We start from the raw sequence: 17586 nt of genomic DNA on the forward strand, positions 1-17586 counted from the left end.
CAAAACGCAGTTTATAGTTAAGGGACGCAATGAAATGACGACCTCTGCATCCACGGGATGCACTACTGTAGGCCTACTGTTTTTTATTCTAGTTTATTTTGATAGCTTTAGTTATAATAATCATTTCTTCTTCCGTTTTCTACATGAATATAACCACATTATAACCATATAAAATGAAATGAGTTATATGCTGCAATTTGTACAAAATAAAACACACCTGTGTGAACTGAGTGTTGTCTCTCTCTCTCTCTCTCTCCCCCCCCCTCCCCTCCCCCCCCTAATGGTACTAATAGTCATAGCTCATAGCGCGCCACCGAGTGGCGTGCTATGAGCTTATAGGTCTGCTATTATTTTTTTTTATCGAAGAACGACTGACATAGAAACATAAGCTTTTTCCAGAAAACCGTCAGGACGTAGAAGACATTTTTAGAATCTGATCTCGGGTCAAAATGGGGCGGGAACCCCTTTTGGTGTTAGCATTAAGCTACGCTTTAGCTATTGAAAAATAGCAGATCTACAAGTTCATAGATACGAGCTTGTAGGTCTGCTATTTTTGAAAGAAATCGAAGAACGACATGACATAGAAACATAAGCTTTTCCCAGAAAACCGTCAGGATGTAGAAGAAATGTTTAGACTCAAAACGGGTTAATAATAATTACACGAGGAGGAAGACACGGTCCGTCTCCTCTTGGAGTCGAGCAGCTCCAGAGCGCGGGCCGTGGTGGACACGGGCGGCAGGGAGGCCGAGGTGGCCCGGGTGCGGACCGCCGGCGCCACCCGGTGGTCCGGGGACGGGGTGGTGTGGTGGTGCTGGTGCTGGTGGTGCTGCTGCTGACTCTGGATCAGCCCGGGGGGGCTGCCGCTGTGGTAGTACTTGAGGTGGTAGTCCAGCAGCTTGGCCTTGCGGAAGGACTTGGAGCAGCCGGGCAGCGTGCACTGGAACTGCCGGGGCTCCTCGCCGGCGGAGGAGGACGGAGGCTCGGGGGGAGCGCGCAGAGACGACAGGACTGTGGGGGGGGGACGAGAGAGAGAGAGGAACGCGTTAGTGTTATATGGAATAAGCGGGATAATATCTGGGATATAGTAACTCCCCGGTCGGTGAATTATCAGATATTGAATTAGCCACAGTGTTGTTTTCGTCGACTAAAACTAAGACGAAAAATGTTCGTCAACTAAAACTAAATAAAAACGAATCTATGATGACTAAAACTAAGACTAAATATACTGACAATTTCGTCAACAAATAAAAACTAGACTAAAATGTTAGGAAGGAACTAGTGGACAAGAGATCCAGTTTCATGCTGGGTTGCATGCTGAAAATGCTTTTCAGCATGCAACCAAAGTGTAAAATGTCATTACAACAACATCAAGGCCTGTCAAAACACATTTTAGTCGACTAAATCAACTGTAGATTTAGTCGACTAAAATCGTATGACATTTAGTCGACTAAAACTAGACTAAACACTAGAACATTCCAGGTGACTAAAATGTAACTAAAACCAAGTGAAAACTATTCAAGAGACAACGACTAAAACTAAAATAGAAATTTGCTGCCAAAAACAACACTGATTAGACTGACGTTATCCTTTACGTATGGAAGTCACAGAGGGTTGGGAGGTGATGGTGGAAGTGCCGTCTGTGCTATATGGAAGGCACAGAGCGGAGTTAGGTGAGGAGGTGCAGTTTGTTACGTACTGGGTTCTCTGGCGTGTCTGTTTTTGGGCGTCCTGACAGAAGAGCTCCTCACGCCCACAGCTGGAGAAGAAGACCACAAACACAGCAGGTTAAAAAAAAACAACAGTATGTTATACCGTTACCAATACTGCTACCATCAACACTACTACTAGTATACATTGTGTATTTGCCCTACCACTAAAAGAGTAGCATTGTGGTGATTTTGTTGTATATATTTCATAGGGGCAGCGGTGGCCGAACGGTTTGCGGAGCGGTCTTGATATCGGAAGGTCGCTAGTTCGTATCCCCAGACCGGCACGTTAAAATTACCACCGCTGAAGTGCCCTTGGACAAGGCATTGAACCCCTACCATGAAATGTTCTATGAACAGGGCCTGGCTGTAAACAAGTTCTTGAGCTTAGTCCAGTTACCCTGGGTAAACATGGTACCTTTCTTTCTTAGGTACTTTGAGGTGTATCGTGGATGTTATTATCTGCTGTTCTGTAATTTGAACATGTACGATTGTAATTTAATTTCTGCCCTCTTGGCCAGTTCCCACTTGTAAAAGAGACGCAGTCTCAATGTGTTTTACTCAAATTAAAAGTAAACTAGAAATGTTCTGAGGTTTCACCGAGGGGCAGAAGACGGGAAGGTTCGCTTTCACACTGCAATGCACTGGTTTGGATGCATGGTTTTATGTGTAAATGCCAACAAGGATGCAGTGTTTTCGCTGTCAATAATCAACCTCACCGGCCTGCAGTAATTCACGACATAATTCCCTCATATGAAGTCGGTTTATACATAGCCACAATGTAATGTAATGTATTAGCAACGCAGCAATGTGCAGGTAACTGAATTCCTGTTCTGTTCTTTGACTATATAGAAGGGTCTTTTTGTACGTCTCTAAATGTTTTGATGAATTGAACACGGTGGACCCTCTTGTAAACAAGTGTAATGCTTAATTGGGTCGTCCACTCACTGTTAACAGTCTTTGTATTGAGTTTGTGCTTGAAATGTACTGTAATTCTGCAAACTGTTAATACATATTTCAATCAATCAATCAATAAAAACTATGTGTCTTTGTTGAGCCGAGCTGCTCGAGCATCAGTTTCACATGCGGTTACCTGCGACGGGGGGCGGTGACTTCTCTTCTAGGACAACGTGATTGGCCGAAGGGCTGTCAGTCACCCGGTTCTGCTCCATGGCTGGCTGGGCTGGCGTCGTGGGCGGCGCCCACGTGCAGTAGTTGTGGTGACTCGACTCCTCCCTCTCCGTCGACGCACCTGGCCACAAAAGCATCACAATTAGCAGATGTACTGTATACAACGTGGTGCCAAAGCGACGAGTTTTGAGCTTGTAGATCTGCTACTTTTGAGTTTGAAAATTGGACATATGAGTTTCCACCAGACCCGACGGGAGACGATATTTAAAAAGAAATGTTCCAAAACATTTGATTACTTCTAAACCTTTTCCAGGCATGGAAAAAAGAAATCTTCGGGTTTTTTACTCTCCTAATTTCAAAATATGTCCAGGAATTTCATGAGCGTGGGAACCTTAGAGTATATATGAATAGAGACGGCACCGGATTCCTCCTCCCATCCACTTGCCTTAAGTTGCTCAAAATCGCATGAGGCGATTTCACTCCTAGGAACAAGTGCATTCTGGGATGGATTGCCCCAAACACATGAACGCGCTGCCGTTGGCTATCATTGTGCCGTTTGTGCGCGTTCACGTATGAAACATTCGTTCACGTGTCATGGCCCCAATAACATGAACGTGCGCAATGATAGTAAAAACGGACCAGCGCTGGCTCGAGCTGCAATGACAAATTCGGCCACTATGTCCATTTCGCCTCAGGGTTTCCTCCGGGTGCCGTCTCTATTCATATACTCTTAAGGTGGGAACCCTGAAGAATGATTTGATTATTTCTGTGGGATCTGGCGCCTGGGAAGACGCAGGCCGTGGTGCACGGGGCTGCTCGCGGTGCGTATATCTAGTGTGCGTCTGAGCATAGACGGTGGTAATGCCCCGCCTGCCTCCGATTGGCCTACCGACACTGCCCGCCTGCCTCTGATTGGCCTACAGACACTGCCCCGTCTTGACTGTCCACTGAGGTGGATATAGCTATGCTGGACGGTCTGATCTCTGCTGCGAGGTGGTGGTATGATTAAGCCATTCTGACCTGAGATCAGATTCTAAAAATGTCTTCTACATCCTGAAAAAGCTATGTTTCTATGTCAGTGGTTGTTCGATTTTTCTAAAATAGCAGACCTACAAGCTCATAGCGCGCCACTCGGTGGCGCGCTATGAGCTTGTAGATCTGCTATTCTTCAATAGCTAAAGCATAACATAATGCTAACACCAAAATGGGTTAAGAGAACTGGCTGTAACTTTTTTTTCGTAGAAGAGGAAAACTAATTGTTTATGCGTTAGCTTTGATGGAATAATTGATTGAACATGTACGCCGTAATATGATTTGATCTGGGTGTGTTTTAAATAAAGTGTTGATTATCGTGTCATTTATTTGTATGTGTAAACATGAAACATTATTGTACTGTAAAAAAGGTCTCTTTTCCCTTCACCATTATCCTGTTTAGTACAATAGTATTAGTTTGCTATAAGTAGATAAATACACAATAATCAACACTAACACTTTAATTAGAAGTACACACCCAAATCAAATCATAGTAGGCCACATCGTACACTTTGTCTTCAATCAAGTATTCAATCAAAGCAAACGGCATAAACAACATTAGTTTGGCTCTTCTACAAAAATAAGACGTACAAGTTAGCTACAAGGCTGCATTCTGCCGCGCGTGCCAAGCCGTCATTCTCACCACGGAGTAACCTCGCATCTCCGAGGCAGTGTTGCCAACTCTCCAGTAACGGAAGTAGCTAGTGGCTCCTCGAAAAGTAGCTAGAAGTCACTAGCGACTTTTTAGCGTCCCTAGCGACTTTTAGGCGAAAATATGTAGCCAGCCCAGAAAAACATTTTTCGACACTGAGGCACTCTCTGTGCTGTGGTCTGAACCTGGAAAATTCACTGCTCGTTTAAACGCATTGTAATTAAAAAAAAACATACCTCAATTCAACTAACGTTTAGAACGCTATTTTGTTTCCGATCCATACAGGAATTAGAAGGTTAATACTTTAATGCATTTTAGTGTGTATTTTATTTTTTTACTAGCAGACTAAAGTGAGCTGCCAGTGCTTCCTCCTTTCTTGCTCTGTCACAGAGCAAGAAAGGAGGAAGCACTGTGGCAGTCTGTGCACATAACCGAGCCGAGGAAGCCACTGAGCCAGACGCGCCGATCACTTTTAGTTTTGCCAACTTTTAGCGGATTTGAGGCTGAGAAGGAAAATTAAGAAAAATTAGGGTTTTTATCTCTGGCGCCTGTCAACACGATTTGTCCGCAATTCACCAGAAAAAGTAGCTAGATTTCTCGCCAGAAGCTTTTCACTAATTCAGTCGCTAGGGGGGTCTGGAAAGAAGCTTAATATGGCGACAAATGCGCTCCGAGGAACGTCGAGACGGGGCAGTGTCGGTAGGCCAATCAGAGGCAGGTGGGGCGTTATACCATTGTATACGCTCAGACGACGCACACTATACGGCGCTCGCGGTGGTGGGTGGGATCAGGCCAGTGTTGTTTTTGGCAGCAAAATTTTGATTTTAGTTTTAGTCATAGTCTTTTGATTAATTCAGTCACATTTTAGCCACCTGGAATGTTTTAGTGCAATGTATTTTGGTGGGCCTTTAATGCCGTCTTAATGACAGTTTTACACTTGCTGAAAATAGCCGATCTACAAGCTCACAACGCGTCGCGCTGCAACCAATTTTAAAATGACTTACCTATACTGGATCTCTTGTCCACTAGTCCCTTCCTAACATTTTAGTCTAGTTTTTATTTGCTGACGAAATTGTCAGTATATTTAGTTTTAGTCATCGTAGCTTATAGTTTTCATGCCAGTGGAAAAAGGTAGTCGACGGAAAAGAAAATCGGCTTAGTTTTAGTCGATGAAAACAACAACACTGGATCAGACTTACCCGGTGTCTGGGAGAACGCAGCAGGCTGCGGGGGGGCACAGGGCTGCTCCTGGTGGTGGGGGTGGTGGTGGGCGGGGGGAGGATCAGAGGGGGGGTCCGAGGTGGGCGCCAGGCGCTGCGAGCGCCGCCTCTGGCTGGAGGTGAGAGAGCAGGAGACGAGGGCGGGGTCAGTCTGACCTGGAAGGAGGAAGGAAGGAAGGAAAGGAAAGGAAAACAAATGAGTGGAGTTAGAATCACAATTCACCCTTTTGTCAAGTCCCGCCCGTGGTCGTGTCACCCTCTTCGCACCCATTGGTTGCGGTTTCGTGGTTGGATAAAAATCCTCTCTCCCCCTGTCCACTACCGTTGAAATAACGTTATGTTTTTCCAGCTCACTTCATATTGATATCCTGTGCGTTCAATTCTTATTTTAAACTGGGTGTCAGTAGAAAAGGGAACATCACAGGTGCAGCATGGTGACAGGGCATATCATGTTTGTTTTTAGATTACAAAAAATATATATATTTTAGCAAATTCAACATAAACAAGGTGGAACCAGGAAACAAGGCAGAAAGAGCCTGCTGGTCAGTCAGTCAGGGACCAATCAGAAGGCTGACAAAGGGTGAGTTATATGGGCTTAGGAATCAGACCAAAAAACAAAAACTAAATCTCCACAAATTCAAGGCTTAAACGGTCCCTTTAAGTTGAATTGTGGAATCCAGCAGCCTCAAAAAAACACTAGCATGTTCCTCTAGAAACATGTCCTGTGTCCCCCACAGCCCAAGTAGGGTCTGCACCCCGGGGCCAATACAATTCGAAAGGTGCCTTTATTGGCATGACAAAACATACGTTTACATTGCCAAAGCAAACAAAACAAATGTATGTACAATAAAATGTGAATAGAGAAAATGTGTAAAACTCTTTTCCCCTCTCACCGTGTTTTCCTTCCAAGCACTCCAAAAAGAAGTCCCTACTACTCTGTAACAATGTCACTCTTCTTAAAAGGAGGAAGCAAACAATACAGGAATCCACACAAAGTGGGTGTTATATACCCCCTGGGCCAGGGCAGAACTCATGGTCTTTGTTCAAACAGGTTGCTTGTTGTGGCCCTCTCTCTCTCTCTCTCTCTCTCTCCTTATCAAAGGAGTGACACTTCTGGCCACCCACAACAGTGGGTGTTACTGTGGTAGCAAATGGGAATCCCCCAATTCCACCAATCATGAAATGATAGGGTCAAGATAATTTTTTTTACAAGCATCCAATATCTCCATTTACAGCTCACACAGAGCGTCACATTGCAAGCTTTTTTTAGATCGATATAATATTTTAAGTGTTTTTGAGAACGTTTGAGGGGAAATGAAACATTTCAACTGACACCATAATCTCCTACATTGACTTGAGTGTAGGTTATGGACTTTGGGGGGGGAGGGGGTTGACGGTGTGGGGGTTGTGGGTCATGGGGGGTGGTCTGGCATTTGGGGGGTTGTGACAGTATGGAGGTGGGGGATACAGGGAATTCGCATTGAGCAACCATTAGTGATGTAAATAGGTTTTCAAAGTAAACCCATTTACTTTGAAAAGGGTAATGCTTGCGGAACGAGACTCAGTCTCGTTCCTGACCGCATCACTGTCGTGGCAATAATCACGTTAACCCACACCCTCTCGTGTAATATTGCTTAATTATTCATACGCTGAAGTTCTCTTTTTTTGTTTGCTCTTTTTAGCACTATCCCTTTCTTTCTATTATTGTTATCACCTATGCTGCTGCATTGTCACGAGGAAAAGGAAAACAGATTGTACTCTCCGGGCCTTATCCCTAAACTTATTTGCCTAAAAAGATAGGGCCACAAGATGTACCAATAAGCACAACCATGAACCTTTATGTAGGATGGGCCAAATACCAGCGCGCACGCACACACACGCACATGCACGCACACACACACAGTGGTAATTAGAACATACCCGTGCTGTGTTTGTTGTCTGTGGTGAAGGGGGGCGTGTCAGAGTCCGACTGAGGCTCATCCTTCACTGAACTTCCGCTGCTCCCACAGCCTGCTGATGCCGAGACGCCCTGACACACACACACACACACACACACACACACACACACACACACACACACACAAGTATTTCCACAGTGTCAAAACCGCCTCAATTGGGGATAAACAGCAAAGCGTAAAGTGTGATTTTGAATGTACATTTGCACACTCTGGGTTAACTAAACATTTACTGTGTGGCATCCAGTCATACATTACATTAATTAACCTTTCAAGATACATTTGGTGCTTTAGCTATTGAAAAATAGCAGATCTACAAGCTCATAGCGCGCCACCGAGTGGCGCGATACGAGCTTGTAGGTCTCCTATTTTTGAAAGAAATCGAAGAACGACTGACATTTTTATAGAATCTGATCTCGGGTCAGAATGGGTTCATCAGACCAGTAGTGTGGGTCCAGTGGAAACCTCGTATGAATCTGATCTCAGGTCAGAATGGGTTAATCATGCTCTCCTATACCTGGATGGTGGGCGGGTCCTTGTGCTCCCCCTCTCGCCTCTTCCTCCCGCCGCCGTGCGTGTCGTCGTCCTCGTCCGTCTCCCGGTCGTCCTCGTCCTCCTCCTCGTCCTCGTTCTCCTCGTCCCCCTGGGCGTCGGGGCGCAGGCGGCTGCTGTTGTTGCTGGTCCGCGGCTTGCTGAAGCTCCGGGAGCGCGTGGCCGTGGCCGCCTTGACCAGGGCCACCCAGTCCTGGTCGCAAAAGGTTAGAATAGTTAACCCATTCTGACCCGAGATCAGATTCTAAAAATGTCTTCTACATCCTGACAGTTTTCCATTCTGACCTGAGATCAGATTCTACACGTTTTACGGTAGTTTTCAGCACCGTACGGCAGCATGTAGCCACGCTAACCCTAACCCACAAATTAACCAAAGTACGAAAAAAAACTAAAACTAAACTATAACTAAGCATTTTCACCAAAATATAAACTAAATAAACACTAGCAAACCTGCTCTAAAAACAAACTAAAACTAACTGAATTAAAAAAATCTGAAAAACGAACTAAAACTAAGCTATAATAAATAAATAAAAACTATTATAACCTTGCCTGGTCGGTGGGGAAATGCAACGCAATGCACAACAACCATGCATCATTCAATTCATCAACAGGCCATAGCACCCATTTAGGCCCGACGTCGAAATAAAATAAAACGTTCGCTCTGAAAGAATGTATATTCAAAGATTTGTGCCGCATTTTTTACGATTTTTCAAAAATAGCAGACATACAAGCAGACCTATGAGCTTGTAGTATATAGTATAACATAATGCTTAGTTAAAACACCAAAAGGGGTTCCCGTCCAGAATGGGATATATCACGCATTAACCCATTTAAAATCTTCTAAATCATCATTTCAATCAACAGTTTTCAGTAAAAATGTCCCCAAAAATGTACATGTAATTGGCCGCCGACCCCCACCTGGAAATATGTTGCTCCAGGGACCCACCCATGAAGCAAAGATTTGAGTTAAAAAACGCTGGTTGTGAAATAATACATTATATATATATAATATATATATATATATATATTCAAAGATTTACACCACATTTTAGCAATTTTCCAAAATTTTCCAAAACAAGCTCGTAGCGCTGCACTCCTAGCGCGGCACCTACGAGCTTGTAGATCTGCTGTTTTTCAATAGCTAAAGTATAACATAATGCTTAAAACACCAAATGGGGTCCCCAACAAATAGCTATATTTACAGAGGAGAAAAGGGGGAGGAGAGAAAAGCAGAGGAGAGGGTATAGGAGAGGACCATGTTCCCTCAGAAAGGCAGCGGGTGAAATTGGCTGACCTGTCCCTTGGCGTCCTCTGGCATGGACTTGATGTGGATTCTCTTCACACTGCGCACCACACCGTCGTAGAACTGGACCCGGTACATACCTGCACATATGACACACACACAGTAGGGCATTAAGCCACTAGTCGACTAGTTTACTGATGAATCCACTAGTTTATTTTTTTTTACTTTCCCGATTTTGTAGGCCTCAAGATCGGGTAGATTATGGTTATAGTCACCAATGTACAAAGTTTTTCTTTTTTACATAATAGGTAGTAAACCCATTTAGGCCTGACCTCGAAATAAAATAAATCTAAATGCTAAATGCAAAGAAATCTAAAATAGCAGACCTACAAGCTCATAGCGCGCCACTCGGTGGCGCGCTATGAGCTTGTAGATCTGCTATTTTTCAATAGCTAAATTACAACATATTGTTTATAACACCAAAAGGGGTTCCTGCCCAATATTCCATTCAGCCAAGACCGGTACATGCATGATGTGCATCTGCTTCTGCTAAAACTCTGATTGTGTGTAAAAAAAAACAAATGATCCGTTTGGTTAATTTTAAATGCACGCACGCTGAGGAGACGAGACTCTTTTTCTCTCTCCCACCCTCTACTGCAGTCTCTCTCTGTCTGTCTGTGTCTCTCTCTCTCTCTCTCTTTCTCTCGCACGCGCTTTAATCACAACATGGTAATTGGTCAATACGTTACATTATTTCTCTATACAGTCCACATTTATGTCTGCCTGGCTCAGCTGGGTCGGGTCGCTCGGAATGGCGGAAATAAATCGGATCTCGGTCGGACTCGGCGCCACAGTTTGAAAGAAATCTCGGAACGGGTCGGAATCGGACAAAATTGTCACGGATCGGTTCGGTTTAACTATTTGAAAATATTTCCGGAACGGGTCGGAAACGACCCGTGAAGAGCTCTAACACACAGTAAGAGATTGTTCTGAGTAGCCTCAGAATTACTGTAAGTACAGAAGTACTGTAACCCCCATTTGAAAAAAAAAATCATTTTTTAAAGGGACGGAAAACTACACCATTACGTCAGTCGCGGTGATGATCAGCTATCACCGCGGACACAGACCCCCATCTCTCTGTTTTTACTATCAGACAAGTCTTTTCACTCTGGAGCTATCACCCCTGTTCACTGATTGGTCTAGAAGTTGGGTAAACCACAGGGAGGCGGGGTCAATCCTCGCGGACATCACCGCGAGTATGATGGCCTCGACTCTTATCACCGTTTTAGGTGATAAGCCATCACCTAAAATGGTGATAACCTATCACCAAAAAACTGGAGTATGTATGAGCCGTTACTTAGCTAGTAGTCACTCACCCTCCTTGTTGACGGCCTGGATCTTTGCAGGGTAGTAGCGACAGTCTGTCCAGCGGGCCAGGACCTCCTCACCATCTCGGAACTCCTGCATAGAGGCATGCATCGCTTAACCCATTTTGGACTGAGGTCGATAATAAAATAAAATAAAAAGACTTCTAAGTCCTAACATTTCTGAAAAACCACATGTTTCTATGTCAGTGGTGCTCAACCCTTTTCATGTCAAGGACCCCCAGAATTATCTCTATTGGGCCACATTCACTACTCCCCCACCCCCCATCTCAAAACATGTAGTTCCAGGGACCCCCCTCCAGAAGCCAATATTTTAGTTAAAAACGTTCGCTCTGAAATATACATTCAAAGATTTGTGCATTTTTCCATTCACGACTTTTCAAAAATAGCAGACCTACAAGCTCGTAGTGCGCCACTAGATCTGCAATTTTTTTCTATAACTACAGCATAACATAATGCTTTAAACACCAAAAAGGGGTTTTTGGGGTCCACGAGAGTTCAATCCCAGTATTGTCGGGCGACGTTTCCAAGTCTGTGCGACATGAAATAAATAAGCCTTGACGCACGGCAAGGAGCATCTCAATGACGTGAGACATCTGTGCGTTTGTGTGTGTGTGTGTGTGTGTGTGTGTGTGTGTGTGTGTGTGTACACAATGCGGTAAAGGTTCTACCTGCGAGGGAGAGACTGTGGATGTTTGTGTGTGGTGGTGACAGTGTGCGTTTGTATGTCGTACAGTCTTGTCGTGGTGCTGGTGGTGGGGGTGGTGGGGGTGGTGGTGGTCGTCCTCCTTCAGCCCCTCCTTGCGGAGGGCGGGCCTCTCGAGGGGCCGCAGGCGGCTGCTGTCCCAGGAGATCCACTCGTCGTAGCGGTGGCTCCAGCGCTCAAAGTGCACCAGCAGCTTGCCGTTCTCTGGCTCCAGCTTCTCTATGCGGGCTGGGTACCTGTAGTGAAAACGCACCACCAAACGGCGCAGAAGTTAAGCCATTCTGACCTGAGATCAGATTCTAAACATGTCTTCTACATCCTGACGGTTTTCCATTCTGACCCGAGATCAGATTCTAAAAAATGTCAGTCGTCCTTCGATGTTTCAAAAAATATCAGACCTACAAGCTCGTAGCGCACCACTCGGTGGCGCGCTATGAGCTTGTAGATCTGCTATTTTTCAATAGCTAAAGCATAACATGATGCTAACACCAAAAGGGGTTCCCGCTCAGAATGGGTTAAGCCTGCTACACACCGTCTGCGAACGCCGCACGTCACAACAGCCGCCGTTCCGTTATTTTCAATGAACCTATCCCACACCGGTGGGACGTCAGACGCGCGCTCACGCCTCGTCTGACGCTCCGATACGCCACTGTTCTATTTTCTGCGCACGCAAAAAAAGAATTGTAATTCTTCTAAATCCTCCAGTTTTCTGAAACAAATATTTTCACGATTTTTCAGAAAATAGCAGACCTACCAGCTCGAACTTGCCGGACTGTGGACCATTAAGCATTAACCCAAAATGGGTTAATGGTCCAAAGAAGAAACAACAAATTGTGTCTAAAAGATTTTTTTTTTTTAATGTTTCCCTGTGTCGTGATGTTCTGTCCTTTTGAAAAGTCGTATTAGATCCTGCTATCGCCTAGCACCATGGGAGACGTGAGCAGCTATGCAGAGAGAACGGACTAGTTTGTGTACAGTTGTGTAATGTGTATTTGGCACAGCTGTACAGTTCTGGAGGCTTGAGACCATTCTTTTGGAGATTACCATGGCTAGTTTAACCACTTAAGTCTCAGTTTTATACTTCATCGTACGATGGTCTCACGCAGTGAAGATGAGAGTAGACAATCAATCTACAACAATTGTGATGCCTTGTGAACTTGAAGAGCTATTTTCTATAGCCTATAATGACATACCCAAAACAGGGACTCTACGTTAGAATAGTCCCCAGTGCCCACTCCTTGCAGGGGTGTCGTTTTGGTCACTGACTGACTGTATATTTACATTTACGAGATCAGATTCTAAAAATGTCTTCTACATCCTGACAGTTTTCCATTCTGACCTGAGATCAGATTCTAAAAAATGTCTTATATGTCAGTCGCTCTTCGATTTTTCAAAAAATAGCAGACCTACAAGCTCGTAGCGTGCCACTCGGTGGCGTGCTATGAGCTTGTAGATCTGCTATTTTTCAATAGCTAAAGCACGACATGATGCTAACACCAAAATGGGTTCCCGCCCAGAATGGGTTAAGGCAAACGCCACCTGCCCGGAAGTTTTATTTAGCTGCCAAGGTCAGGTGGGCAACCCTTAGTGTCAACGCCTGAATGACTACGGTCAAGTTCATAATTCTATCTATAGATAACAGTTCCAGTGTTAGTGCCGTACCATTTCTTCAGGTAGTCCTGGGCTTCCACTTTGGCTCCCACCTCAAAACTGATTCCAGGTCTGTTGGGGGGTTTTCTGCTCATTTTGCCTGGTTCCACGACAGATAATCACACAGATAAGAGGACGTACAAGTCAATTTAGTACCCAAAGACTGTGTTCCTGACTGACTGACTAACAAAATATATTACCTGATGATACTAAAAACGGTTGCCGATGATACTAAAACGGTTGATTTGTATTTAAAAAGTAAATATAACCACGCTACTTTACGCTACTAGGCCATTCTGAAGTGAACAGCAGAAGGTTTATCTTGTCCAGCATGAGCTGATCCAAGAGGATCAGCAAGAAATCAAACGGAGGATGCCCGTTGCAGGCAGTTTAATATAGTCCCCCAGACAATATTCTCCGTTGCAAGTGCAATGACCCAAATTCAGACTATTATTTACTCTCGAAAGACATCGAGGTTGCCCTAATTTGTCGAGGTGCATCACAATGCAATTTCACATCAACGATAAAACAAATCCGAATATAACTTTCCCCTATCGTGTGATTACAACGAACACAAGTTTAAAAGCACTTGCAGGCATTTGTGGGTAGGTCTGCGTGCGATAAAACATTTAAATTGGCCGTGTGTTATACGAGAACATAAACATTTAATTTAAGCTGTAGCTCATTCCTTAGTTCTGGTTGGGGCACAAAAAGTTAAAACAAAAAGGCTGTTTTTCCCCAGTTCAGATTCAGATGCAACTCATCATTCAACAGAATTAAAAGTACACCACGCGGTGCTACCAAATCATCATGAACTGTACAGTATGCCTCGACTGTAACATGGCTATTGGTTTTATACATAGACAATTGAGTTGACAGACGTAGGTTTTCAGCGGGTTTCGTTGCATATTGAACATATTCATACTTTTAGGTGATAATTGAGTGACCACAGAAACGGTGGTTAGTCAAAACAGAGAGATGCGTTCGCTGTTCGGGGGTGAGCAAGTTGCTTATCACCGCGGCGTGATGTCACATTGTAGTTTTCACACGGAAGGCCGGATAGCCGAAATGTTTGTCTTTGATTCATCGCGCAGTCTTGGCGTGTGCGACCCATATTACCTTTATTTCCATAATATGATTTGAACAGGTAATGCACCATAAAGGCTCATACATAGTCTGGATTTTCGGTGGTGAGGTGACCACTGAACTACAACATGTCGTCACGAGCCGCGGTGAAGAGCAAACCACCGCCACCGCTCCAGCCCTTCTCTCTGTTTTTACTCGCCACCGCTCAACGTTATTTCAGCTCCGGTGGTCACCTCACCACCGAAAATCCAGACTATGTATGAGCCTTTAGTCAGAGTGCGGTGGTCACAAGAAAAGTTATCCATGTTGTAGTTTTCCCAACCACCGCGGTGGTCACCTTATCACCTAAAACTGGAGTATGGCCGTAAAGGCTCATACATAGTCTGGATTTTCGGTGGTGAGGTGACCACCGGAGCTGAAATTCAAATAACGTTGAGCGGTGGGTGGTGAGTAAAAACAGAGAGAAGGGCTGGAGCGGTAGCGGTGGTTTGCTCTTCACCGCGGCTCGTGACGTCATGTTGTAGTTCGGTGGTCACCTCACCACCGAAAATCCAGACTATGTATGAGCCTTTAGAGTTCTGTTCAGTGGTCCTGGTGGACAGCAACGTGTTTCACAGTCTGTGTATGTCACATTGTATTGTCAACATATCTGTTTAACAGCAGAATACTATAAAAGTGTCTTAACTAATGTCCCCATTGGGACAATAAAAATCTATCCAATCTAGCTCTGAACAGAAGTCTAAAAGAGGGCATAAGGCTCTTTAGCATTGGAACAGAACCGTACTGTCTAGCACTACTATAGACACATGTTATGTAAGCTGACAGTTTATCAAATGTGTCTCATATCAGCTGTAGTAACTTAACTGCTGAGTTGAATGTCCTGTGAGGGACATGTGAAGGCATGCCCCCTGCAGCTGCAGCCGCTTAACCTGATTGCATGCAGTTACACTTCAGGTTTATAGCCAGGGTTCCAACAGTTACAATATAGCACTAACCTGCTGCAGACAGTTCAGTTCAATACATTCACCCGGATCACTTGGTCTGTGGGACTGCTCAGCTACTTGTAATCATATCACAGTTTAACTCCAGTATGTTGTCAAAGGCCAGGGACCGGTAGATGTTCCACTGCATGGTTACATTATAGTCAACTCAAGTGTATCAACATTAACAACAACACACTCCAGAATAGAGTTTCGTGTGTGTGCAACCAGTTCAACAGACCTAGCTACTATTATATGTGTCAGTTTATCACCGTGCTACTACCAACATTAACCCTGTGCTGCAGATTAGCCAATTGAAATACAGTTAGCATCATAATATGCTAACCTTAATGCTGTGTGCAGGTTCTTAGCCACTGACCTGCCATGTAGCATACTAGCACCGTGCTAACCTTTATACTGTATGTGCAGGTTAGCTCTACTGGTCTACCAGTTAGCATCATATGCTAACCTTAATGCTGTGTGCACGGTTAGCCACTGATCTACCAGTTAGCACCGTATGCTAACCTTAATGCTGTGTGTGCACTGTCTGTCTGTCTGTGCAGGTTAGCCAGTGATCATCTACCAGTTAGCACCATATGCTAACCTTTATGTGAGCACTGTCTGTGCAGGTTAGCTCTACTGATCTACTAGTTAGCACCATATGCTAACCTTAATGATGTGTGCACTGTGCAGGTTAGCTACTGACCTACCAGTTAGCACCATATGCTAACCTTAATGCTGTGGACAGGTTAGCCAACCAATATAGCCATTGACCTGCCAGTTAGCACTATATTATGATGACGCCGTTATAGCCGTTAGCTCCAGCAAACAGCCGGCCAGCTAAGGCAGGCAAAGTTTGTGACTGTCAACCATTCATTAGGTTTGCGGTTTGTCTGCGAGTGCGACGCGCGTCAAGTGCCTGTTTCTCTCTCTCTCTCTCCCGTTTGTCTCTGTCTCTCTCTCTCTCTCTCTCTACATGCCATGCAGATGTGGTTTTACCTTTGCGGACACATTTGAAACGGCTCAACGGGACGCAGATTGTTGCAGAAGTCAACCTTCAACCAACGATCCGTTCTTCTGCAAGAAGAAGACCTCAGTCAGTGGCCAAAGTGAGTGACGTCACCAGTGTTGCCAGATCCGATTAGAAAAACAAGCCCAAAAGAAGCCATTCCACAAATTTAGCAATTTAAATAATATTGTCTGCTATTTGTCTGCTATTTTCCCCCAAAACCTTGGGAAAGTGATTTTTCTTTCTGTGAGAGGCGCTATAGCCACTCCAATATAATACGGGGCTTTTGAAGATTATAGCCTACGTCATAGTATGGCTGCCAGGTTGAAAAGGCCCTCAGCTCTGAACTAGCTAGAAACTAGGTAGAAAAACTGAATCCATTCTTTTTGGATCAAGCAGGATGTGACAGTGTAGTGACTACCCAGGGCAAGGAAGGACACAACACAGGGCAGCTTCCTTAAGTTTGTCTTTATTCCTTCATGTGCAGGGAATTATACACAATAATATCCTTGTACACAGGAGAGGCGATCTCCCCACTGTCCGGACAAAGGCTATCTACTGAGTGTTTGTGGAGATGACTGATTTATCCTGTTTGACTCAGGCCAGGTGTGACTGCTTAAATCAGTCACCCTCCATGTCACACAGTAATCTCAGGCTTCTTGATTAGAGTGAGTGACAGTATTATCACACAAAGAATTACCTACCTAGGTTCCATCCTGGAGGCAAATCAACAAGATTGCTTTACAGGATCTCCTCACTGGTCGACAAAAAATCCTTGAAGACCCTAACAGGAGCCCTCAAGGTTTATTCGACTATGCAAGCACCTCTTGATACCACAGCACCTCAAAGGCCCTTAAAACAAGGCTCCAGACTTGGTTAGGCTACTACTTGGCCTCACTCCCCTCGGGGAGTGAGGCCAAGCAGAGGTGAGGTCCCCGAACCCACCTCACCCCTGCCCACTTTGACAGGCTGGAATGGCTTAGGGTTGACGACAGAGTACAGCATCTTGCAATGGGTCTGGTCCACATAAGATAAGAGTTCAACAAACCATGTGCAACCCAGATTCGGCACAAACAAGGGACTAAATCCATTTAGCTCCTATATGCCACCAAAATGTGGAACGCCCTATGTCATTAAGACATGCGAATTCCTTGACTCCTTGACAAAACTCATCTACTGTAAGGACGAAACTGGCCCCCGTAAAATCTGAATCCTCATCCCCTTTTCCCCCTCACTGTATATGTTTTTCCCCCTTTTTACCTCCTCAATGATGATTTTC

At 44.7% G+C, this 17586-nt stretch overlaps 1 protein-coding gene across 5 annotated transcripts in view; it reads right to left on the minus strand.

Annotated features, from left to right (window-relative positions):
• Nucleotides 1-16401, minus strand: part of phf20l1 (PHD finger protein 20 like 1) — a 34830-nt gene extending 18429 nt beyond the window's left edge. For 2 of the 5 annotated variants that reach the window (XM_083760381.1, XM_083760380.1), the window contains exons 1-11: nt 16298-16401; nt 13245-13332; nt 11548-11818; nt 10868-10952; nt 9543-9631; nt 8214-8441; nt 7662-7770; nt 5721-5897; nt 2800-2958; nt 1697-1756; nt 661-1008 (exon numbers count right to left, since the gene is read on the minus strand). In XM_083760381.1, the coding sequence (XP_083616507.1) occupies nt 661-1008; nt 1697-1756; nt 2800-2958; nt 5721-5897; nt 7662-7770; nt 8214-8441; nt 9543-9631; nt 10868-10952; nt 11548-11818; nt 13245-13327 (1609 nt within the window). In that variant the 5' untranslated portion in view covers nt 13328-13332; nt 16298-16401. Of the gene's footprint in view, nt 1-660; nt 1009-1696; nt 1757-2799; nt 2959-5720; nt 5898-7661; nt 7771-8213; nt 8442-9542; nt 9632-10867; nt 10973-11547; nt 11819-13244; nt 13333-16297 lie in introns of those variants that run through there. The other 3 variants (XM_083760383.1, XM_083760382.1, XM_083760384.1) reach the window with 3 other exon arrangements.
• Nucleotides 16402-17586: the final 1185 nt, after the last annotated feature.

The sequence above is a fragment of the Protomyctophum parallelum genome (assembly GCF_964188405.1).
Source record: "Protomyctophum parallelum genome assembly, chromosome: 3".
Classification (NCBI taxonomy): domain Eukaryota; kingdom Metazoa; phylum Chordata; class Actinopteri; order Myctophiformes; family Myctophidae; genus Protomyctophum; species Protomyctophum parallelum.